Raw genomic sequence first — 25,455 nt, 5'->3', positions numbered from 1 at the left:
TTCTAGATAAACTCTATTACATATTCCTAATGGATTGGGTGGAGGCATCTACTCAGAAAGCAAAAAAAATCTGTGACATTTTTTGAGATATGGGGGAGAAACATACAAACTTTGTCTGAACAAACCCAAATACGTATTAGAGAATGTTTTACTACAATAAGATGGAATGAAATGGAGTGTGAAATAACAGCATAATAACAATAAGAGAACATAGGAAGAATTCCCTAGGGATGCTGGGGGTCATTCCGAGATGATCGTAGCTGTGCTAAATTTAGCACAGCTACGATTAGTCACACTGACATGCGGGGGGACGCCCAGCACAGGGCTATCCCGCCCCGCATGTCCGTGCCAGCCCCTCCGCAGAAGTGCAAATCGCATGTGCAGTTCTGACCCAATCGCACCGCTGCGATAAACTGCAGCGTGAGATCAGGTCAGAATGACCCCCACTATCTCTTTTTATTAGTGGTTTGGGGTCTCGCCACATCCTGTAACATAAGATAATATATATGTATATACTGTATACAAAACAAAATGATCTTAGTCTCAATAGTTGAAAGATAACATGACGTAAATGTTATAATTTTATTATTATTATTAGATAAGCTGAAGGCTGCATAAGCCTGAGGCCATATAAGCGATCAACTTTTTGTGATTGGTTGTTTAAATGACTAAGCAGTTGCTAGGCAGATAAGTTTTCCCGGTTGGTTTTTTCCTATTGGATTAGAGGGTTGTGCATCAAGATGAAGAGGAGGGTCTTAGGTTAGTATATAGGTGGTGGCCATTTTGCTAGACTTCCTCTTGCCATTCAGTTTATGCCCAGGAAGGATAAGTATATCATTGCTTATTCAACTTGCTATTAATTCGTTAAATTTCATTGCCTTCACTATATCACACCTGTTGCTCCCTCTCTGTGCTGTGCATTGTCTTGCCAGGTGCCTTGGGCTGTTACCAGCGTCTCCCTCCCTCCGCTATGCCGCGACCCAGACGTTCAGCCCCCCCCCCGTCGCCTCGTGGAGGCGGGGAGCGCCCTCCGCTCCCGTTCCCCGAGCATAGCGCTTCAGAGAGGCCTTTCTCCTGCTGCAGACAGGCGGCGGGGGCGGGCAGTTACAGCCCGCTTCCCAGCCGTACGGAGACAAGCGGCCAGCGGCCGCTCGTCACGTGGCGCCGTGACGCGCGGCCCGGTCGGGCCGCGTGCCCCGGCGCTCTCAGCAGGCCAGACCTCTCCTCACCCTCCCTCTCTCAACGCAATGTGCAGCTCCGGTCCTCCTCCTCCATCCCCGCGGACGGCTCTCGGCGGCGTCCTGGGGGCACAAGTGGTGCCGGACGGCCGCGGCAGAGCTGCGGGGGGCGAGGGGGGGGGGACAATGATCAGCGGGGGAATATGAGCCCGGGGCAGCGGGTAGTGGCTCCCGCTGTCCTCGGGACAACGCAGGACCCCAGTTTACCCCTCTCTTGTGAGGGGCCTAGCACATACCAGGACGATGGCACTAATGTGGGGCTTTTTGGGCCTGGTGTTGCTGGGGCGGGGGACGTGGCAGCGGCTGCTGCCGCACCCGCCCCGGCGGCAGTCACATGGCAGGGTTTCCCGCCGGCCTCGGGGGCCTGCTCGAGCGGCCCCTGGTCGTCAGCCGCCCGCCGACATTAGCGGCGCCCTCGTTTGTAGGGTTTCAAACCCCTCCCCACGCCCTGCCCGGTCCTTTTCAGTTCGGGTCCACGCAGTCGTCCGTCTCGGCGGCTTACATGACGCCCGGCGGGGCGCTTTCGTTAGCAGCGCAGCCAGGCTTCGCGGGGAGCCGGTCCTTCCCCGGGGGTTTTTCGTGGCCTCCGGCACCGGCATTCCCCTTAGCCGCCAGCATGCCTTCCATGGGCTTCATGACGGTGTCCGGCACACAATTTTCCCCGCACGGGTCCGGCGCGGGCGCCGGCGTGCAGTCCACATGGTCGGTCGGTGGCCCCCGAGTCGCGGTGCCCTTTCCGGCCTTTGCGGGCCTGCAGTCAGGGCAGTCACCGGGCGGTGGGTGTCAGGTGGCGCAGGGTTGGCCCCCTCTCCCAGCGCCCCCTCAGTTCCTTCCGGTGTCATCCGGATGGGCGGGGGCAAGCGCCTGCCCGCCGCATACTGCGTGGCGGCCGTCTTACCCCGCGAGTTTTGGTGCAGTGAGCGGGGCGGCCTTTACACAGTCGGTCGGGTACTCCTCGGTGGGGGCCCCCTCCCTGCAGCTTCCAGGCGGCCATCCGCCGCGGAGCGGCGGGGCGGGCCCTCCGCCTCCGCAGGTTCAGCCACTTGTTAATGATGTGTTGGTTCCCCCTGTGCCTGTTGTCCCCTCTGTTTCTCCCTCACAGGTCCCATCCAATTCAGGGGCTACGCCCGGCAGGAGGCGAGGGTCGCGGACGACCGCGACTTCGAACGTGGAGGTGCGGCCATCAGCGGAGGCGGGTGCAGCGGACGACGCGGTTCCGGGTCCTTCGAACTCCGGTGAGCTAAACATTCCTTTACACGTTACAACTTGTAGTTCCTCATCTTCTAGCAGCGTTTCATCCGGCTCTCCGCGGCGCCCGCGTAAATTAGCTAGACTCATCGCGCGGCGAATGGCTAAGGAGGCGCATAGGGTGGCCGCTCCTGCGCAGGTGGTCCCCCCTGACCCCCCCAGTTATGGGGAGATGGTACATTGCGCCAACACTGCAGTTACAAGGGGGGTTCGCAAGCGCATGCGGGAAAAAATCCGTAAGGGGAAGTATGTAGACATATTCACCCTTACGGAGGAAATGCGGCAAGGCTTTGACGCAGCCAAGAAGCCGGGCGGTATTGGGGAAAGTGCGTTTCGCAATTTTCACCAGTGGCTGCGGGGGTTTTTGGTGTTCACGGCTTGCTACACGGAATCTCGGCCCTCGGAGTATGCCAACTTGGTTAAATATTTGTTTCTGGTACACGATATGTACTTGAAATCCAAGGGTTCCGCTTGGCGGGATTACGACGAGAAGTTTCGTCGCAATCAGGATGGCAACCCCATCCTCCCCGCGGGTTTTAAGGATGTGGAGGTGTGGTTGGAGGTCACGCAGCAGGTCAAACCCACCCCGGACGTCACGGCCAAGAAGCCCGGGGCGCCCGGGGCGGCGGGTTCCCGATTGACGGGGAAAGGCAAGTGCTTTGCCTACAACGACGGCAAGTGCGTCAAAGGAACGGGTTGTCGTTTTCGCCACTCATGTAGGTTGTGCGGAGCAAGTCACCCGGCCAAGGAGTGCACCGCGGCGACAGGCAGTAAGCCCGCCGCTTCCACCGAGGCCGGGGGAACTGGCAAGTAAGGCCTTCTCCCCGATTCTAGTTCCCGAGTTGCAGCGCTGGCTTACCTTGTACCCCGATGAGTCGGCGGCATCGTTTCTCTTGGAGGGCTTTCGGCACGGTTTTCGTTTGCCAATTTCGGATTCGGTGTATGTGGTTGCGCGCCAGAATTTGAGATCGGCTCGCGAATTCCCACAGGAAGTCCGGCGGAAGGTTGACGGGGAGATTGGGCTGGGGCGCATGGCCGGGCCTTACGCCTTTCCCCCGCTGCCCTCCTTGTGCATTTCCCCAGTAGGGGTGGTGCCCAAGAAGGCCGTGGGCAAGTTTAGTTTGATACAGCACTTGTCGCACCCGCCGGGATTGTCGGTCAACGACGCTATCCCGGAGGCCAAGTGCAGGGTACGATATCAGTCTTTTGACGACGCGCTGCGCTTGGTGCGGGATTGTGGTCCGGGGAGTCTGTTGGCGAAATTGGACGTGTAGTCGGCCTTTCGTCTACTCCCGCTACACCCAGATTCCCTACGGTTCCTGGGTTTCAAAATAGGGGGCGAATTCTACGTGGATCGGTGTCTCCCCATGGGTTGCTCTGTCTCCTGCGCCTACTTTGAGTGCTTTAGCACATTTTTGCACTGGTGCGTCCTGACCGCCTCCGGACAGCTGGGGGTGGCTCACTACCTGGACGACTTTCTCTTTGTTGGGCCCGGGGACAGTTCGGTCTGTGGGGACATTCTCTCGGTGGCCAGGTCGTTATTCTGCGCGTAAGGGGTGCCGGTTGCGCAAGATAAGTGCGAGGGCCCTTGCACTTGTCTTAGCTATTTAGGTATCGAGATTGACACGGTAGGGGGGTGCTGTCGCTTGCCCGAGGATAAGGTGCGGAAGCTATTGGGTTTAATTACAGACTGTTTAGGAAAACGCAGGGTTCGGCTTAAGCAGGTGCAGTCCTTGCTCGGTTCTCTCAATTTTGCGTGTCGGATTATCCCCATGGGTAGGATTTTCTGTCGCAAACTCGAGCGGGCCACGGCGGGGACGGTACGGCAGAATCACTCTGTGTACCTTTCCCGCGAGATCAAGGATGATTTGCGGATTTGGGTCTCTTTCCTGGTGTCCTTCAACAGGGAAGTTTTGTGGCCCGCTCCTTGTTGTTCTAGTAAGCAGCTGCAATTGTTCACGGATGCTTCAGGCAGTCGAGGGTTTGGCGCGTTCTTCGCTGGCGCATGGTGCGCTGCGGCTTGGCCGGCATCTTGGGTAACGCGCGGGTTCACCAAGAACCTTCTGTTGCTGGAATTGTTCCCGATCTTAGTGGCGCTTGAGTTATGGGCCGGACGGTTCGCAAATAGGGACATCTTGTTTCTTTGCGACAACTTGGGGGTAGTACATGCGATTAATAACCAGCGTTCCTCATCTCCGCAGGCGCTGCGATTGCTAAGGCATTTAGTGTTGGTTTGTTTGCAGCGCAATATTAATTTTAGGGCTCGCCACGTTCCTGGAGTTGACAATGGAATTGCGGATGCATTGTCCCGTTTCCAATTTGACAAATTCAGGACGTTGGTTCCGGGAGCGGAGGCAGAGGGGTTACAGTGCCCACCTTCTGTCTGGCAGATGGTCGAAGCGGTTTAACTGCTTTAGCCAGGTGTGCTCTGGCTCCCTCCACTCTACGAGCGTATGATGCTGCATGGCGGGATTGGTCAGCCTTTCAGAGTAGGTACGGGGTAGCAGGTGAGTCCTCGGCCGACGCCCTGTTGACCTTTGTTTGGGAGCATTACCAAAACGGTAGGTCAAAAGCGGCCATGGCTACTGCCCTTGCGGGCATCGCCTTTCACTCGCGGCTCCACGGGATGACGGACCCCACGGGGTCGTTTGTCCTTTCCAGAGCGCTGAAAGGTTGGGCTAAGTTGCACCCGGCGCCTGCGGATTCACGTAGGCCTATAACATTGCAGCTGCTAGCAGAATTGCTGCGTGTGCTACCTCGGATTGCGTCCTCGGAATTTGAGGTGGCATTGTTTAGTAGCGCGTATGCCCTGGCCTTTTTCGGGGCTTTCCGGGTGAGCGAGTTAGTGGCGGGCAGCAAGACGTCCCGGGAATCGGGTCTGCTCTACGAGAATGTGCGCTTGCAGGAGGGCCTGTTGCTCTGTAGGATTGTGCGATCCAAGACAGATCAAACAGGTCGGGGTCGCTGGTTGTCCTTGGAGGCTCAGGAGGAACCGGGCGTTTGCCCGCTGCGGTTGACGCAAGAGTATGTGCGGTTAAGACCTCCGGGGGGCAACCAGTTGCTGGTGCACGCGCAGTCTGACCCTCTGACAAAGTTTCAGTTTGCATCTGTGTTCAAGAAATGTTTGACGGCGCTGGGCTTGCAGGAGGCGGACTTCGGTACTCATTCCTTTCGGATTGGGGCGGCTACCCATGCGGCGGCTGCTGGTTCATCACCTGCGGCTATTCGGGAGTTGGGTCGCTGGAGGTCGGCCTCCTATAAGTCCTATGTCCGTATAGATAAGTTATAAGTGCGCCTGTTGCGCTAACCCAAAAACGTGTTTACTCGTCGGTTTTTGAACGCTTACCGTTCAGGAATCGAGGGTGTGAAGTGAATTTTTAAAGTTTTTCCTCCGAGGGGGCCTAATTTCAATTGGCCGTTCTATCAAGGTCCACGGGAGGTTTTTTGAGTTTTCTCCTTCACTTTGGTTTAATTTTGTTACGTTGTGTTTAAGTTACGGATTATGTGCATAATCTGACATTAGGATATTTTCTTTTACAGCTGTCAGCAATTTTGGAGACCACATATGGATGGTTGGTCATTCATATATTTTTTGGGCGGAGAAACATCCCATGGCATCTAGGGCGACTGAGATTTTTGGGTCCCGGCAATTTAGATGGTTAGGTGTTAGGGGTATGTTATGGGGTGATCTGTTGCGCGTCCTTTTTTCTCGGGAGCGCCGCTGGGGTCGCCCCAGTTGTATTATCATTCATCTGGGTGGTAATGATCTGGGCCGAGTTAAAGGCATAGACTTGATTTTGTCTATAAAGGCGGATGTGGTGGCGATACGTTGTCACTGGCCTGGGGTATGCATCGTCTGGTCGGAAATGGTGCCCCGTTTCCATTGGCGTGGTGCGGTACGTTTCTCGGCGCTGGAGAAAGCACGCAAAAAGGTGAATTCTACGGTGTCTCTTTTTGTCAAGGCCATAGGCGGAGTGGCAATCAAGCATCCTCTGCTGGTGCTGCGGAACAGGCAGTTCTATAGAGACGATGGGGTTCACCTTTCTCCGGAAGGAGTGCAGTTTTTTCTGGAGGATATTTTCGGTCTTTTTCGTTAGAGCTAGTTAGTTTCTGGTTTGGTTGATGTTCTGTTTGCGGATGGCGGTGGCGGTTTGGTAAACCTTGGTGGCGGGAAGTCGCTGCCAACCAGCTGTCACACAGGCATAAGTGGTCATTGTGGGGCTCACTCTTTAAATGGACGGCAGGTGTGTCCTTTTCTTGCGGTTGGACATTTAGACGTTCCCCTGCGGGAACCGAACGTTTGCCAGAGAAAGAGGGGTAAGGCCAGCACAATGCGGGTTATGCGGGAAGGAGGCGGGGTATGTGTACTCCCCTCCTTGGTTTGGTGGTTTGTCATCTAGGTGACGGGTGCTGGTGTTTGGCAGCGGTTTTCTGTTTGCCATCCTCCAAACTAAAGTTAATATATATTCAATTCAATTCTAATTCGGCCTCAATTATTAGTTTAAAGAGTTGGTCAGCGATTAATAAACATCGTCTGACCTTTAACTCCAGCTACTGTGTCCGTGTCTTTATTTCAGTGTGTGGTGTGGTTTTATTTAGTGATAAGCTAGCTTAAATAAAAGGTTTATGTAATCACAATAAAGTTATTAGCGGCTTATTATTATTATTACTTTGTAAATGTAATATTTGTACAATAAAGATATTTAAAAAAAACAACAACACATTGGTCTTTTTGTACACTGGAAACTGTATGGAATACAATATTCATGTTTAACACTATAGCTGGTCTTTAGTACAGGCTGCATCAAACATAGTTATTATATATAAATATAACTGGTCAGGAAAAGGTTAATCATCCCATAATAAATACACAAACATAACAGAACCAGAAAGAGAAAGAACTGCACTTTCTAAGCACACATTCTCCCACCTCATGGTAAGGCTCCTGTCTCTTCTCCCTTGCAACCCTCTCTGATACAGTGCACTGATTGAGGACTCAGATCCACACACACATCACACTTGGTAGAAGAAGCTGCTATCACTGGGCATGTGCAGCAGCTCCGCTCTTCCCATGGGGCGTGTTTTCTGTAGAAAATTGGAAAGGGCCACTGTCGGGGCAACCCTGCCGTATCATCATATATGTTTGTGTTCTGAGATTAAGGATGACCTTCGGGTTTGGGTGAGGTTCTTGTCGAACTTCAATGGTGAGAGAGGATTTGGCCTGAGCTGCCAGTTGCCAGTGCTACCTTGCAGCTTTTTACTGATGCGGCAGGAGGGTTTGGATTTGGGGCCTACAATATATCAACAGGGAATGGTGTGTGGACCCTTGACCGGCTGATTGGTTTTTGGAAGGTCTCACGGCTAAAATGTTGCTTCTAGAGCTTTTCCGATCATTGTGGCCGTTGAATTGTGGTCTGCGGCCTTGGCTAATCAGCGTATGGTTTTTTTAGTGCGATACCCTCGCTGTTGTGCATGTCGTTAATAATCAGGGGCTTCTTCTGCACTGGCTTTGCTGCTGTTGAGGCATTTAGTTTTGTGTTTAGAGGCAAATATTCACTTTTGGGCTCGTCTTATACCTGGGGCTAATAATGAGATTGCTGATGCTCTGTCGCGCTTTAATTTAGTTTGGTTCCATGAGTTGGCTCCGGAGTCCTCTACAGTAGGGTTCCCTTACCCTCCATTTGTCTGGCAGATTATCAGGCCGGCTTAGAGTCCCTGGCGCATCAGTCCTTGGCCCCGGCAACAGTGAGGTCTTACAGTGCTGCCTGGCGGGATTGTGAGGCTTACCTTGTGCGTGTTCCTGTGGAGGGTAAGTCTGTTCATGACCTCTGTTAGCTTTTGTTTGGTGGCACTATCAGCGGGTCTGCTCTAAGGCTTCCATGTCTGCAGTGCTGGCAGGGATTTACTTTTTCGCAGGTTGCATTGCTTATCAGACCAAACTAAGGGCCTAATTCAGATCTGATCACAGCAGCAAATTTGTTAGCAAATGGGCAAAACCATGTGCACTGCAGGGGAGGCAGATGTAACATGTGCAGAGAGAGATAGATTTGGGTGCGGTGTGTTCATACTGAAATCTAAATTGCAGTGTAAGAATAAAGCAGCCAGTATTTACCCTGCACAGAATTAATATAACCCACCCAAATCTAACTCTCTCTGCACATGTTATATCTGCCCCACCTGCAGTGCACATGGTTTTGTCCATTTGCTAAGAAATTTGCTGTTGCGATCCGATCTGAATTATCCCCTAAGTCTTTTGTTCTTTCTAGGGTCGTTAAGGGTTGGGCTAGGGTGCATCCGTCTAGTGTGGATTCACGCAAGCCTATTGATTTGCAGCTGTTGCAGGCATTGGTTGGTATGGTTTCGAATGTAGCTTTTAAGGCAGGCCTTTTTCGTTTGACTTTTTTGGCAGTTTTTTTTTGTCGCTTTCCGCGTAATTGATCTTGTTGCTTCCAGTAGGGTGTCTGTTACTTCAGGTTTGCTTTTTGGAGAGGTTTTATTGCTGGATATGTTGTCTCTTTGTAAGCTTAGTTACTCCAAGACAGATTAATTGGGAAGGGAGCGCTGGGTCACACTTCCTGCGCATGCAAACGTGTCGATTTTCCTGGTTTCCCTTACAGCGGCTAACCTGCTGGTCGCCCCTCTGGCGATCATCAGTGGTTGGTTCACGCGGATTTGTTGCCACTCTCTCAGTTTCAATTTGCAGCGGTTCTTCAGTGTTGCAAAGTTACTTTGGGGTTAGATGGAAGTTCCTACAGTACCCATTCCATTCGGATTGGGGCCGCAACTTCTGCTGCGACGGCTGGAGCTTCACCTTCTGCCATGCAGACTCTTGGGAGATGGAAGTCCTCTGCTTACAAGTCTTATGTGCGCTGTGACCAGTTGTAATTGCGCTTCCTGGGCAAACCCAAAAAATTTGTTTACCCTCCATTTGTGGAATGGTTAGCATTCAACAAATGGGGGTGTGAGAGGTGCTTTTTGTTTTTTCCTCTTGGGAGCCATGATTCAGACCCTTTTGGTTAACTGGAGGTCGTTTTGTTTTGCCCCTTCACTTGGGTTACCTTGTTTAGGCGCTTTGTTTTCTTTGTTAAAGTTTGTTGTTTCTTTTCATAACTTGGTTTTGGTGAGGTGGGTCATCAATTAGGTTTTCTTTCTTTTACAGTGGAAGAGGATCATTTGGGGCAGGTTTGGCTTGTTGGCAATTCCAATATTTATTGGTCTGAGCGACATGGGCTTGCTCAGAGGGCTGTGTTGTTGTTGGCATGTCGCCGGGTGCAGTGGTTTGCTGTTCTGTGCCTTCGTTGCGATGCAATAATGGTTTTGCTGCTTTTGGCGGTGGGGCAATGGGGTGTCCCCGAGTGTTTGGTTCTACATGTAGGAGGCAATAACATTGGTAATTTTAAAGGTGTGGAGCTTATTGTGCTTTTGAGGGAGTTGCTGACAAACGTCAGGACTCGGTGGTTGCCTGTGAACATTGTATGGTCAGAAGTGGTTCCTCGTTTTGTTTGGAGGGGCGTCCCTAAGCCCAAGGCATTGGACAGGGCAGTGGAGGAAGGTTCATGTTGCAGTCTCTTGTTTTGTTTTGACCATAGGTAGGAAGGTGGTTCAGAATAGTTTTTTGGGGTTTGACCCCTTGCGGTTTTTCAGGCCTGATGGAGTACATCTTAATTCTTTGAGACTTGGCTTCTTTATGAAGGATTTGTTGTAATTTTTGGATTAGTTTGTTCTCTGTCTGGTGGGGGGGCCACGGCTCATGGCACCTTTGCTGTGGTGGGACAGCACTGCATTTTAGGGGCTTTCTGTGACATAAGAGATCATTGAGGGGTACTCTTTGATTACTTGACAAGTTTGTACTGCTCTGTGCGAGGGACCTGGGCACTTCATGTGCGGGAGCGATCAGACTGTATCCGAGAGGTGAAATGAGCCCCCCACTTTAGGGCGTCAGTAGGGTGGAGGTTGTACTTGTCCCCATGGATTAGTATAACGGATAAGGCTAGAAGTGAGATTGTAGCGTCTCCTGGCCACCTTTCCTCTTAGGTTATAATTGAATAAAAAGCTGTGACTTTTAAGCCAAGGTGTTTCTTTGTCCGTGTCGTTATTTCACTTATAGACACATTTTACTTAGTTGGTTAATTTTATTACATATGCTATTTTAAGGTCATGTATTCCACTATGCGAGGTATTACATCTTACACTGGGCATCACGCTGCAGTGCAAGTCATTACACAGGCAGACCACAATTCCCAGCAGCCTCTGCAGCTGCTCAGGAGGTCAGTAGCATGTGACATGAGCAGTGTCAGGGGGTAAAGCCAGTGATGGATGGTGGGGGTGGAGCTGAGGTAAGTAACCTGGAGTGTGGACCTATGCTGTGAGTACGGCCATGAGATGGGTGTGAGCAGACTATCCCACTCACCTCTCTGACCAGCCATAATAGCCACTCCTTATGGGCGCTCAGATAGTGTGCCCACTGCTTATGGAAAACAGAGGGCGGAGCCTGAGCCAGCTCTGTGTCAGTGAGTTCTCCGGCAACTATAAAGGCTGAACTGCGAGAACTCTATTACACACAACTAGGCTGTACATAGAGCACACATCCATATACAGTACGGTGCTGCCTATTAGATGCCCAATAATGCAAATGACAGGTACTAGAAAAGGCCTCTCAGTTTATATATGAAGCTATAGCTTGCTGGGTACACATTAGATGATATATCATCCGATAAATCGCTCCAAAGCAGATTGGAATGATATCGGCCATAACGTCTAATGTGTACTCCCACTCGTGCTCCTGCATGTTATTTGCTGGGTTGTTCTGTCAGGCTTGCTGCACTCGCAATGGGATGATCTTGGCAATGATGGCATGCAATGGAAATGTGGCCATGAATGATACATCGTTGTATTGGTCTTGCCATCGGTCAGGTACACACATTGTTAAGTGTGCACCTAGTCTTAGCCTGAATACACTCTTCAAGGGCCTCAAGGGCCCTAAACAGGGATTTAAACATGAAATAAAATAATGAACCTCACTGGTTACAATTGTTCACATAACAAGCGAGAGGGCACCAACGCCAAAGAATAATATACCTAAGGTAGCTACGTCCTTGCCCCAAGTGTCTCTAACTGACTCTCAGGACCCCAGTGACTGTGTGTGTGGGGTGTTACCTGGATGATGTCTCCTGGCAGATGGGGGTCTCATATGTAGGCCTAGATGACCCAAGCTGACCTATATGTATGATGTGACTGGTACATAGTACTGTAGTGTAACATGTTCTCTCTCTCTGTGTGCAGGAGAATCTCCCGGTGACCAGAGAGACATCATCATCGCCCGTCTCGGATCCAATGTCACCCTCAGCATGAGACACACAGTGACTATAAATCATCAGGGCACACAGAAATGTGATGTGTTTGACTGGAGATACAGAGATGTAACAGCGCGGACTGGCTCCTATTCATCAGCACAATACAGACTGGCTGACAATATTCGCTGTACACTGAATATAGGGAATGGTACATCATTTCATAACTACAATGTATCAGAGGATGGGAATCTGACCCTATATAATGTCACCAGGGAGAATGCTGGAGATTATACAGTTACTGTCACCACACGATCAACGGGAGCAACTATAATAACAGCTAATTATACGCTGCATGTACAGGGTAAGTATCATTGTGTATTACACCGCTTACTCTCATCCATTCCTAATGTTCCCTATCACAGAGCCACATATGGGCAGGGCCAAACAGGAAATGGGTATGGCTTACATAAACTGGGTGTGGCCTGGCAGATGTGTGCATGTTTGGGGTGATTTGTAGTGTGGTTTATGCTGGGAATATTTTGTCCAATGTTCATCTTCATAATACAGGGAGCCACAGATTCCTCTATGTTCTCACACACACATAGCCTGTGCCCTAAGAGCCTCAGTTACTGCTTCATGTTAGTCTCACCTGTACCCCCTGCGCCTGGAGATGTGGAGTATAGTAAATGTGTGTGCGCTGTGTGTGTATATCGCCCCTGGAGATGTAGATTATAGTAAATGTGTGTGCAGTGTGTGTGTATCCCGCACCCTGGAGATGCAGTGCATCCTCAGTAAGACACATCTCCAGCTACAAAGCAGATGTCTCTTGCAGGTAAGTGACCCCTGATGCAAAGTTTCATATTGATGATTATCAGGACATTGCAGTGTTTATATACAGTACATACATAACTACGGTGTGGCCCCCCGGAAGTGAAACCATCACCAGAGCTCAGCACTGATATGATTACATGAGGGATTTATTTACTATACAGCTGTTTTTCAAAGCTGCCAATTATCAGTGGTGTCATGTTTAAACGCAGATAGGAGAATCACAAATTATATGTGATCTAAGCTGTGGTGATTACCTACAGAAATAATCACCAATAATGATTTCAAGTGACTGTATATATATATATATATATATATATATAAAAAAAATCTTGTATTCTTTCAGTTTAGATGTAACCTATGTTTCTGTGACAAAATGGCTGACAGGCTATGTCCTGCGTTTGACCTACATGTACCCAGGCTGGGGGAGAGAGAGAGTAGATTCTGTCTTCCTGATATCAACTCTTATCTACAGACCCTAAAGTTAAAGATGGAAGCAATGCTCCATGTGCGATGACCAGACCAGAGGTTATAAATCCTGATAAGGGTGAGATGTCTGGATCAATCACACCTGATGGGAATAAAGGAATTCCACATGTTTAGATGACTAAGCCACTAAACTTCCTGGCTAGTTATAAAACCATTCAGGGGAGACAAGGTACAGATCCTCACAGACCTTACTCTCTTTGAAAGAGATTCCTGTGCCTTTAGGCTAAACCCCCTCCCCCTTGTCTGTTGCCAGGCACCTACAGTATGTAAAAATTGTGTATTTTTAGTGTCCAGCAGGGCAGTGGTTAAAAATCACAAGGGTGGGGGCTGCTGCAGCCGAGGGCTATATCTGTCCCTCTCACTGGGACTGAGTGTGCATCTCTTGGGGAAGACAGCAGTTATACGCTGGAAATGACCACTGAATATTCTGTGAAATTCCCCCACAACAGAACCACCTAAGTTCATTTGAGTGAGTAAGATTTTCTGTATTTTCATTTGTTGGAGATTGTACCATTATCTGTGTGTATTTTTAAAATATACTTAATAATCTTTGTAACACTTTTTTGTAACTAAAGCTCTGAAATATTGGGGGTGATTCCGAGTTGTTCGCTCGCTAGCTGATTTTAGCAGCATTGCACACGCTAGGCCGCCGCCCTCTGGGAGTGTATCTTTGCTTAGCAGAATTACGAACGAAAGATTAGCAGAATTGCGAATAGAAAATTCTTAGCAGTTTCTGAGTAGCTCGAGACTTACTCCTACACTGCGATCAGCTCAGGCCATTTCGTTCCTGGTTTGACGTCACAAACACGCCCTGCGTTCGGACAGCCACTCCCCCGTTTCTCCAGACACTCCCGCGTTTTATCCTGGCACGCCTGCGTTTTTCCGCACACTCCCAGAAAACAGTCAGTTTCCGCCCAGAAACACCCACTTCCTGTCAATCACACTCCAATCACTTCAACGATGAAAAATCTTCATTCTGCCGTGAGTAAATCTACTAAGTTTTGAGCTAAAATACTTAGCGCATGCGCACTGCGTACCATGCGCATGCGCATTTTCACATTAATCGCTCCTTTGCGAAAATCGGCAACGAGCGATCAACTCAGAATGACCACCATTCTTGGAATTAAACTTACACAATTCTAGTTCTGATTCTGTGATTCTTATAAACCAAAACCCCGTGTGGAATGTTACAGATTTCTCAAATTATTAATAATAATAGCCCTATTCTGTGACTTTGTGATTCATTTGCTAACGCTGGGCGGAGTCACAAGACTGGGCGGAGTTAGTCAAATGAGTCACAGATCTGGCCAAATCTACAGGAGACTAGGAGCAGAAGCAGATAGTATGGGCATGGCACAGGCAGGGGTGCATACCTCCCAGCTTTCTGCAGGAGCTGTCTTCAGGCAGATGGAGGGACACACACACACACACACACACACACACACACACACACACACACACTCGGCGAAAAGGGGGCGTGGCTTCACGGGAGGGCCCCGTTTTCGTCAGTGAGGGTGCATGCCCAGCGCTCTGTGAGCTGCTGGCATGCCCCCAGGGGCTGATTATGAGTCCGGGGGGCCCAGGGCACTTGAGACAGTGGAGCCCTATCTCATTGCTGTGCCTGCTGTGGGGTTAGGGGCGTGGCCTAATCGCGGGACGCGCGGCCACGCCCCCTTATGCAAATTCCGATTTTTATTTTTATTTTTTAAATGGGATTTTGGCCCCTCAGCTAGGGCTAAATCCAGAGGGGGTGGTCGCTCCCACCTACACACCCGCACAGGGAGAAGAAAGCAGGGAGACTGCTGCCTCCCTGTAACACCACAGACCTGCCAATATGCAGCAGCGTGTGCTGACTGTAGCACAATGCTGCCGCTGTTGCTGGCAGGACGGGGGGAGCTTCTGAGCTGGGACAGAGCTACTCGAGCCGGGGGGCCCACTAAAACTGTGGGGCCAACGGTACGTACCCCCTGCCCCCCCCCCTCCCTAATCCGGCTCTGCTGCTGGAACCCCCCCTTAATCCGTACCCCCTGATGCCCCCTCTCCCTCTGTCTTCACTATTCACCGCTGCTCTGCTAAGCAGAACAACGAGTACAGGAGCTTTCCAACTGCCCCCCCACCGCGGGACACTGCGACCCGTGGGTGGGACAGCGGGACAGACCCCAAAAAATGGGACTGTCCCGCGAAAATCGGGACATTTGGGAGGTATGGGGGTGGGTGAGGGGTATGTCATACAGACAGACGGGCACCGGCTCACTGTGTGCTTGACCCCCCACATCGGCATACTCAGCAGGGTCTCTCTGGCGCGGAGGAGCGTCACTTTCTAGCACACTCCACGCTTCTTAGCTGCAGTTTTGTGGGGCACCTGACGCTGTGCAGGTTCCGTACTGCCTCTGTTATCTCCAGCCCCGGCAACCCCACCGCTAGCTGCAGCGCTGCCACCCGCAGTGAGGTGCGCCCAGCTCATTCACACACTTTAGCTGGCGGGTAGCGCTGCAGAAATCCAAGTTGCATGCTATGACCCCCTCCTCCCTCCAGCCGCAGCATCTCCTGGGGGCTAACCAGTCATTTCCAGTCTCACCTTACCACAGTGCCCAGCAGCTGCGCGAGGTCTGCGGTGTGTGACTGAGGAGGGGGGGAGGGATGCGGACGGGCAGAGGAAGCATGACTCCAGCCTGAGAGAATCAACCATGCCAAGTCTCCAGCAGCAGCAGATCCCAACAGGTTGGAGTGGAACAGCAGCAGCCAGCAGCAGTGACTCCGGTAAGACACATCTGTCTGTCACCACTGTTTTGTCCCTAATACCAATCTCTCCCGTGCCCTGTGTTCTGTCATGTCCCTGTCACCCCTGGCCTTGCCCTGCCACCCTTATCCTGGCCCTTTCACCCTTATCCTGGCCCTGTCACCCTTATCCTGGCCCTGTTACCCCTATCCTGGCCCTGTCACCCCTGTGCTTGCCCTGTCAACCCTATACTGGCCCCATCACCCCTGTCCTGGTCCTGCCGCCCCTACCCTGGCCCTGTCACCCCTATCCTGTCCCTGTCATTTCTGTTCTGGCCCAGTCGCCCCTGTCCTGGCCCCGTCACCCCTGTCCTGGCACCGTCACCCCTGTTCTGACCCTGTCACCCCTGTCCTGGCCCCGTCAACCCTGTTCTGACCCTGTCACCCCTGTCCTGGCCCTGTTACTGCATACCCTCCAACTACCTTTTATGGCATGTACAGTACCCGCAGCGCCTCCAGACCTCTCCCCAATGCACCACACCTCCGCACCTTCCCCTCCACCACATGCGGCACTCCACCCCTCCCCCACATGCTGTGCCTCCAGACCCCCTACACCACCCGCGGCTCCCACTCCTCCGCCCCTTCACCACCCACAGCACCTCCAGGCCCCTCCACCATTCACCCCCCTTATATGTCTCCCCCCCACACCTGCCCCCCTCCACCCGCAGCATCTGCAGACACCCTCCTCCAACCGCGGTCCCCCCCTCACCCACCCCTCCCCCACCAATGGCACCCCCGCACCTGCCCCTCCACCACCTGCAGCACATCCGGACCTCCTTTCCCATCCACCGCACCATCCGTACCTGCCCCTACCCTACCCATGGTGCCTGCGGTCCCCTACCCCACCCCCGGCACTCCCATCCCTTCCCATCCCACAGCACCTCCGGTACCCTTCACCCATCCACAGCATCCCCACACCTGCCCCTCTCCCACCTGTGGCACCCCTGCCCCTCCCCCACCTGCAGTGCCTCCGGACCCCTCCCCATCTGCATCCCCCACTCCTCTGCCTCTCCCCCACCCGCAGTACCTCCCGAACCTTCCCCATCCGGGCCCCACCCCCACTTCTGCCCCCCCTCCACCCGCAGCATCTACATACACCATCCGCAGTCCCCCCCGCACCCGCTACATTCTGTACATCGTGCCCTGCAGGTGCTGTTCACGCCGTCGCAAGGGGCTGTGCCTCCTTCACCATCGCACGCCCTTTCATTGTGCAATATTTAACCACTAACAAAGGAATGCAGGTAATATTCCATATAATACAAATATTAAACCCCAGAAAGGCATGCAAGGGTTAAGGGGGCGTAGCCCATTGCGACGGTGTGAAGAGCGCCCGTAGGGCGCGATGAAGCACCTAGTTATTAATAATTGTGTATGAAGGTAAGGGCTAAAATTTGCCTTCAAATATAGTACTATTCCTTCGGCTGGTGGCAGCGTACATGTTTGATTAATATCGTGTGTCAAAGTGACCCCCACGTCGCATTTGGCAATTCTCAAATTGGCATATTTGTAGAATTGGCCAGGAGGCTCTTGAAAATCTAGTGGCAGTCCCGGCCCCTGGAAAAGTGTGCAAGTCTCCCGGCAAGCCACCACCTGCCTGTACCCCCACAGCCATATACAAGCCTCCCACAGCCATTATGCTGATGGCACGATTTGTGGTGAATCCCTACACATCACCCCCTCTGCACACCCCCAGTATGCCGCATCATGCTGAGCTGGCTGCCTCCTCCTGGAGGGTGCAGCCAGAATAACGACAAGTATGGGTATTGCACAGCCGCTGCGTCTTTGTATGCAATACCGTACACAACTAATATGCTAATGCAGCAGGAGGCGTCGGAAGACAAAAGACACCGCTTGCTGGCATCTGTAATCCAAGTGCTGCGTCCAAAGGCAAAACATCGGATCACTATCACAACCATTGGCCATCTGATTAAGCCGACCGTTGGAACTCCTCTGCCGGAGCCAGGAAATCTGTGTCAGAAAACACAGACCCTGGACTCCGCACGCCTATAAAACAGGGGCGATAGAGCTTGGTAAATCCTATGGGTGCTGTGTCTGCTGTCGGGAATAGAGTGACTGCGGCAGGTGCAGTATCTCTGATATCTGCTGCCGACCTTCCTTCATACATGCAGGGGATGCTTAAATAATATTTGCGGCTATCCCCAAAGCAGGTGGTTATATGCAGCAAATATTAAATGATAAATAGGCCTTTGCCAGTGCAGAATTCCAGCACACAACCTGTACACACTCCTTCTGTCCCACACTGGCAGCTACCAGGAGGCTTCATGTGCCATCCAAATTGCAAGATCCAAGGTTACCAGGAGAGTGAAGTTTGGCCTCATATTCAGATCTGGATTGGCAGGAGGACATTACTCCGGTCTCTGTTCATAGCAGATCGACAAAATACGGTTCAGCTGGATTCACTCACTCTACATAATAGGACTCATTCTAAACGTATTGTGTGATGAAATGTATGTACTAAGGGGGTCATTCCGAGTTGTTCGCTCGTTGCCGATTTTCGCAATGGAGCGATTAAGGCGAAAATGCGCATGCGCAAAGTATTTTAGCTCAAAACTTAGTAGATTTACTCACGTCCAACCGAAGAATTTCCATCGTTGAAGTGATCATAGTGTGATTGACAGGAAGTGGGTGTTTCTGGGCGGAAACTGACCGTTTTCTGGGATTGTGCGGAAAAACGCAGGCGTGCCAGGGTAAAACGCGGGAGTGTCTGGAGAAATGGGGGAGTGGCTGGCCGAACGCAGGGCGTGTTTGTGACGTCAAACCAAGAACTAAATGGGCTGAGCTGATCGCAGTGTAGGAGTAAGTCTCGAGCTACTCAGAAACTGCAAAGAATTTTCTATTTGCATTTCTGCTAATCTTTCGTTCACAATTCTGCTAAGCTAAGATACACTCCCAGAGGGCGGCGGCCTAGCGTGTGCAATGCTGCTAAAAGCAGCTAGCGAGCGAACAACTCGGAATGACCCCCTAAACCTTGACAAGTGATAAATTGGATGACGATAAAATACCAGCCAATCAGCTCCCAGCTGCCATGTTACAGGCTGTGGGTGGGATGTACTAAAGGAAAAATGCATTTTCATATGTACTAACCCCCAGCTGCCGCTTTTTCGCCTCTGAGGGTGATACCCTATAGAAGCCTATGGGCTTCTTACCGCTGGCCGCCGCATCCCGCCGCCCCTGCCACCCCGCAGACGCCGACCCCCCCGACCCTTGGCATACCTCCGTCTAGGCAGCCCTGGTCCTGGAAGCTAAACTCCTCTTCCTCCTAGTAACACAGCCGGAGGTCCTTCCGGTTGCAGGCTGCCTGCTTCCCAGCCTGGGAGGAGAGGAAGAGCCCAGGGAGGTGTTGGAGACCTCCCGCACACCACCTCACAGGTATCGCGGGGGGCCTCAGTAACCACATTGCGACATTAATCGCATATGTTTGTACATATGCGATTAGCATCGCTGCGATGAGTGGCAAGGGGCGGCGATGTATGTTAATAGATCCCGCCCTGTGTCTGAAAAATGACAGGAGCTGGTTGGTTGGACCTTTATCTCTCTCCACTTTATCACTTTTCAAGGTTTCATACATCTGCCCTGAACCTCAGGTGAGACACAGACTGGGGTGAGAATCCGCTCACACATAAACCACATTCATTACCATCACTTGCTACATACCTCCCTACGTCTTTAAGGTTGGAAGAGGGACATTTGGACATGCGCAAAAGTAGGGCTGTGGCCTCCAGGAATGTTGTGCCTGCTAGCCACAACCTCATTTTTATCAATGTGGGGACGTGCCCAGTGCTCCAGGAGCTTCTAGACATGCCCCCAATCCCTCTCTCCTGTGAATATTCACGGCCTGCCAACTCCCATCCTCCAAAATGGGACACCATACCTCCCAACTGTCACAATTTCGTGGGACAGTCCTGTTTTGTTGGGTCTGTCCCGCTGTCCCTCCTGCGGGCTGCAGTATCCCGTGGCGGGGGGAGGGGGTTAGTTGGGAGGGGGGGTAATTGGGGGGGAGTGGCAGTTGGGAGGCTCCTGCACTCACTGCTCTGTTCAGTATACACAGTGTCTATTCCTGGGAGGCAGGAGGACTGAGGGCATGGCCAGCAGCTCACAGAGCGCTGGCCATACCCCCACTGCGGCTAAAACAGGAGGCATGGCCCACGATCGCGGCGTCCCGCGAAGCCACACTCCCTTTCTCACAGGCCGTGCCCCTTTTCGGCACCGCTCGGGTTCGCCGTACAGAATGTCCCTCTTTACCTCCTCTGAATGTTGGGAGGTATGGGACACTCTGGCCTACAGCTGGAATGGCGGAAAAGTGCCCAAAATGGGACTGTATGCTTACTGTAACCCTGGATCTCTTGTTCCTCACATCTCTCCTCCCCCATCCTATAGGCCATATTTATAAAAAATGTTTTTACTACAGTAATGTGAAACGGGGTATTTTCACGCCATTTTCACATTATAGTATCACCGGAATGTAATAATGGGCAATTGGAGAATTTGCAAAATTCTCCTCCAAACCCTTAAAGTAGCATTTTTTTTGTACTCAGATCACATTTACCAGACTTGTAATGGAAAATGCGATCTGCCAAATTGACTAAAATTAATTTTTAATAAAATACCGGAGGGAGCCCTGTGATAATAATGCTATCTTCAGATAACATTATCCAACCTTCCCTCCATTTCCCCTACTGCTGGCAGGGAAGGCTGAGCTGGGATCCAGTCCCTGTGATCAGCCATGTATTTATTTATGTATGATAAACCAGAGGATGATCACTGTGTATAAAATAAAAAAGTTATAAAAAATAAATAAAAAGTATCACTTACTTGCAGCCAGGACTGGTAATCTGGTGAAGGCAGCCGGTTATCTGATCGCTGCGCTCCTGCAATGACCCCCGGTGCAGTAAAGTGAACTGAGATGCTGTGAAGCCGGCATTCCACTTCACCACAGATGTACTAAGTCTTGAAAAGTGATAAAGTGGAGAGTGATAAACTACCAAAAAACCAGCTCCTGTCATTATTCACACACAGCTTGTAACATAACAGGGAGGAGCTGATTGTATATCTCTGCACCAGGGCCGGCTCCAGGCCTACTAGCACCCTGAGCGAGAAAATTTAAAAGCGCCCCCAAACCCTATGCACCCGCCGAAGGCGCGCGCGCTCTGGGAAAAGTGGGTGTGGTCTCCTGGGGAAGTGGGCATGGCCTCCTGGGAAAGTGGGCGTAGCCTCGTAACTTCATATTATCAAACTATAAATAAATAAATTTTCACACCCTCTCTACGCACACAATTAGCAGCCTTACACATAACAGCCACAGTAGTGTTCCTTACACACAATGGGGGTGATTCCGAGTTGTTCGCTCGCTAGCTGCTTTTAGCAGCATTGCACACGCTAAGCCGCCGCCCTCTGGGAGTGTATCTTAGCTTAGCAGAATTGCGAACGAAAGATTAGCAGAATTGCGAATAGAAATTTCTTAGCAGTTTCTGAGTAGCTCGAGACTTACTCACACATAGGCCCTCATTCCGAGTTGTTTGCTCGCTAGCCGCTTTTCGCAGCAGTGCACACGCTAAGCCACCGCCCCCTGGGAGTGTATCTTAGCTTAGCAGAAGTGCGAACGAAGTATTCGCAATATTGCGAAAAGATTTTTCTTTGCAGTTTCTGAGTAGCTCGAGACTTACTCTTCCAGTGCGATCAGTTCAGTGCTTGTCGTTCCTGGTTTGACGTCACAAACACACCCAGCGTTCGCCCAGACACTCCCCCGTTTCTCCAGCCACTCCTGCGTTTTTCCCATAAACGGCAGCGTTTTTTCGCACACACCCATAAAACGGCCAGTTTCCGCCCAGAAATACCCACTTCCTGTCAATCTCACTCCGATCACCAGAATGAACAAATTTCTTCGTTAAGCCGTGAGTAAAAACCCAAACTTCTTAGCAAATTTACTTGGCGCAGCCGCAGTGCGAATATTGTGCATGCGCAGTTTGCGGAAAATCGCAGCGATGCAAAGAAAAAGAACGAGCGAACAACTCGGAATGAGGGCCTTAGCCATCAGTTCAGTCAGTTTCGTTCCTGGTTTGATGTCACACACACGCCCAGCGTTCGGCCAGCCACTCCCCCGTTTCTCCAGACACTCCCACGTTTTTCCCTGACACGCCTGCGTTTTTCCGCACACTCCCAGAAAACGGCCAGTTTCCGCCCAGAAACACCCATTTCCTGTCAATCACACTCCGATCACTTCAACGATGAAAAATCTTCGTTCAGGCGTGAGTAAATCTACTAAGTTTTGTGTTAAAATACTAACCGCATGCGCACTGCGTACCATGCGCATGTGCATTTTTGCCATAATCGCTCCGTTGCGAAAATCGTCAACGAGCGAACAACTCGGAATGACCCCCAATGTCTCCAGTATAGGGCCAGATACACATAGGGGTATATGCAATTGCGGTCGAATTGCCGCAAAAGTCGAAAAATGGGGCATTTTCGACCAAAAAATGGACGTTTCAGATTTGACTTTTTCAAATTCGACAGTTGTCAAATTCGACATGTCTGCACTGTTAAAAATGCGGCTTTTCGACAAAAGTATATTCAATTGAAGAATGTCGATTCGACAACAGTGCTTTTCGACAGTAATTTTCGTCAATTTCATTCCGCCTCACTTTGCTGGCGGAATCTAATAAAAAAAATTTAAAACATGTTTTTTTTGTGTTTTTTTTTATTGCTAATAGCATATCTATTTATATTAGAAGGGATTATGTACTTGGTTTGTCTATTAGGAGACACAAGTATTATAATATATTTAAAAAATTCTTCTTTTTTTTAATGGAATGGGTTAAAATCCCGAAAAAAAAATGCGTGGGGTCCCCCCTCCTAAGCATAACCAGCCTCGGGCTCTTTGAGCCGGTCCTGGTTGTAAAAATACGGGGGGGGGAATTGACAGGGGATCCCCCGTATTTTTAGAACCAGCACCGGGCTCTGCGTCCGGTCCTGGTGCAAAAAATACGGGGGACAAAAAGCGTAGGGGTCCCCCGTATTTTTTACACCAGCACCGTGCTCCACTTTCTGGAGAGATAATGCCACAGCCGGGGGACACTTTTATACCGGTCCCTGCGGCCATGGCATTAAATCCCCAACTAGTCAACCCTGGCCGGGGTACCCTGGAGGAGTGGGGACCCCTTAAATCAAGGGGTCCCCCCCTCCAGCCACCCAAGGGCCAGGGGTGAAGCCCGAGGCTGTCCCCCCCATCCATGGGCTGCGGATGGGGGGCTGATAGCCTTGTGTAAAATAAAAGAATATTGTTTTTTGCAGAAGAACTACAAGTCCCAGCAAGCCTCCCCCGCAAGCTGGTACTTGGAGAACCACAAGTACCAGCATGCAGGAAAAAAAAGGGCCCGCTGGTACCTGTAGTTCTACTGCAAAAAAAAAAACCAAATAAAAACAGGACACGCACACCGTGAAAGTAAAACTTTATTACATACATGCCGACACACACATACTTACCTATGTTCACATGCCGACCTCTGTCCACTTGTCCAAGTAGAATCCAGGGTGTACCTGAAAATAAAATTATACTCACCTAAATCCAGTGTGTCCTGTTCTTTTTTTGTAATCCACGTACTTGGCAAAAAAACAAACCGCATAACCGATCCACGAACTAAAAGGGGTCCGATGTTTACACATGGGACCCCTTTACCCGAATGCTGATACCCCCCGTGACTCCTGTCACAGAGGGTCCCTTCAGCCAATCAGGGAGCGCCACGCCGTGGCACTCTCCTGATTGGCTATGCGCGTCTGAGCCGTCAGACAGCGCATTGCACAGCCGCTCCATTATCTTCAATGGTGGGAACTTTGCGGTCAGCGGATTGGCTGAAGGGACCCTCTGTGACAGGAGTCACGGGGGGTCTCAGCATTCGGGGAAAGGGGTCCCATGTGTTAACATGGGACCCCTTTCAGTCCGTGGATCGGGTATGCGCCGGTTTGTTTTTTTGCCAAATACGTGGATTACAAAAAAAGAACAGGACACACTGGATTTAGGTGAGATTTAGGTGAGTATAATTTTATTTTCAGGTACCCCGGATTCTACTTGGAGACGTGGACAGAGTCGGCGTGTGAACATAGGTAAGTATGTGTGTGTTGGCATGTATGTAATAAAGTTTTACTTTCACGGTGTGCGTGTCCTGTTTTTATTTGGGTATTTATTTTGCAGAAGAACTACAGGTAACAGCGGGCCTATTTTTCCCCCGCAGCTTGCGGTGGAGGCTTGCTGGGACTTGTAGTTCTTCTGCAAAAAACAATATTCTTTTATTTTACACAAGGCTATCAGCCCCCCATCCGCAGCCCATGGATGGGGGGGACAGCCTTGGGCTTCACCCCTGGCCCTTGGGTGGCTGGAGGGGGGGACCCCTTGATTTAAGGGGTCCTCACTCCTCCAGGGTACCCCGGCCAGGGGTGACTAGTTGGGGATTTAATGCCACGGCCGCAGGGACCGGTATAAAAGTGTCCCCCGGCTGTGGCATTATCTCTCCAGCTAGTGGAGTCTTGTGCTGGTGTAAAAAATACGGGGGACCTCTACGCTTTTTGTCCCCCATATTTTTTGCACCAGGACCAGACGCAGAGCCCAGTGCTGGTTCTAAAAATACGGGGGATCCCCTGTCAATTTCCCCCCCGTACTTTTACAACCAGGACCGGCTCAAAGAGCCCGAGGCTGGTTATGCTTAAGAGGGGGGACCCCACGCCATTTTTTTTAGGGTTTTTTAACCATTTTTGTGCCATCCGAAAAGTCGAATCCAGGACGCACTAATCCGTCAGTTGGTCCGTTTTTCGACAGCGGGACTGTCAAATCCGTTTTTAATTGCATATGTCGAATTCCGGCACCCGCCGGCCGGGATTCGACTGTCGAATTGTGTCGAATTTAAAAACGGTCGAATTCCAGCCGGAATTCGACCGCAATTGCATATACCCCATAATGTCTACAGTATAGTGCCAGATACACATAATGTGCAGTGCCAGATATACATTATATGCCCCCCAGCAGTGCCAGCTACACATGACATGCCCCGCAGCAGTGCCAGCTACACATGACATGCCCCGCAGCAGTGCCAGCTACACATGATAGTGTTCACGTTTTAGGGCAGGGTGCTGATCACAAGGAGGGCACATTTTTAAGTTAGGAGGGCAAAATGATGTACATACTGTGATGCTTGGTGCTCATCTACCTACATGGTAAAGCATGGACAGTGCGCGCCGAAGACGCGCAGCAAAAATTTAGGGGCGTTGCTTCGTGGGGAAGGTGCGTGGCCACATAATAGTGGCAATTCGCATTACACCACACAGTAGTGCAGATAATACACATTGCGCCAGACAGAGCACCGAGACACATTGCGCCAGGCAGAGCACTGAGACACATTGCCTAGCCACAGACGCCTAGCGGTAACACTACATGATATGCCCCCCAGCAGTGCCAGCTACACGTGACATGCCCCCCAGCAGTGCCAGCTATACCTGCCATGCCCCCCAGCAGTGCCAGATACACGTGACATGCCCCCCAGCAGTGCCAGATACATAAATGGCCACACAGTGCA

At 51.1% G+C, this 25,455-nt stretch overlaps 1 protein-coding gene across 2 annotated transcripts in view; it reads left to right on the top strand.

Moving 5' to 3' along the window:
• LOC134988659 (pregnancy-specific beta-1-glycoprotein 3-like) overlaps positions 1-25,455 on the top strand; it is a 270,727-nt gene that overhangs the window by 26,262 nt on the left and 219,010 nt on the right. For both annotated transcript variants that reach the window (XM_063950568.1, XM_063950567.1), the window contains exon 2: positions 11,769-12,140. In XM_063950568.1, the coding sequence (XP_063806638.1) occupies positions 11,769-12,140 (372 nt within the window). The remainder of the gene's footprint in view (positions 1-11,768; positions 12,141-25,455) is intronic.

The sequence above is a fragment of the Pseudophryne corroboree genome, chromosome 2, assembly GCF_028390025.1.
Source record: "Pseudophryne corroboree isolate aPseCor3 chromosome 2, aPseCor3.hap2, whole genome shotgun sequence".
NCBI lineage: Eukaryota > Metazoa > Chordata > Amphibia > Anura > Myobatrachidae > Pseudophryne > Pseudophryne corroboree.
Note: the sequence above shows the minus strand (reverse complement) of the source record. Positions and strands in the feature narration are given on the sequence as shown.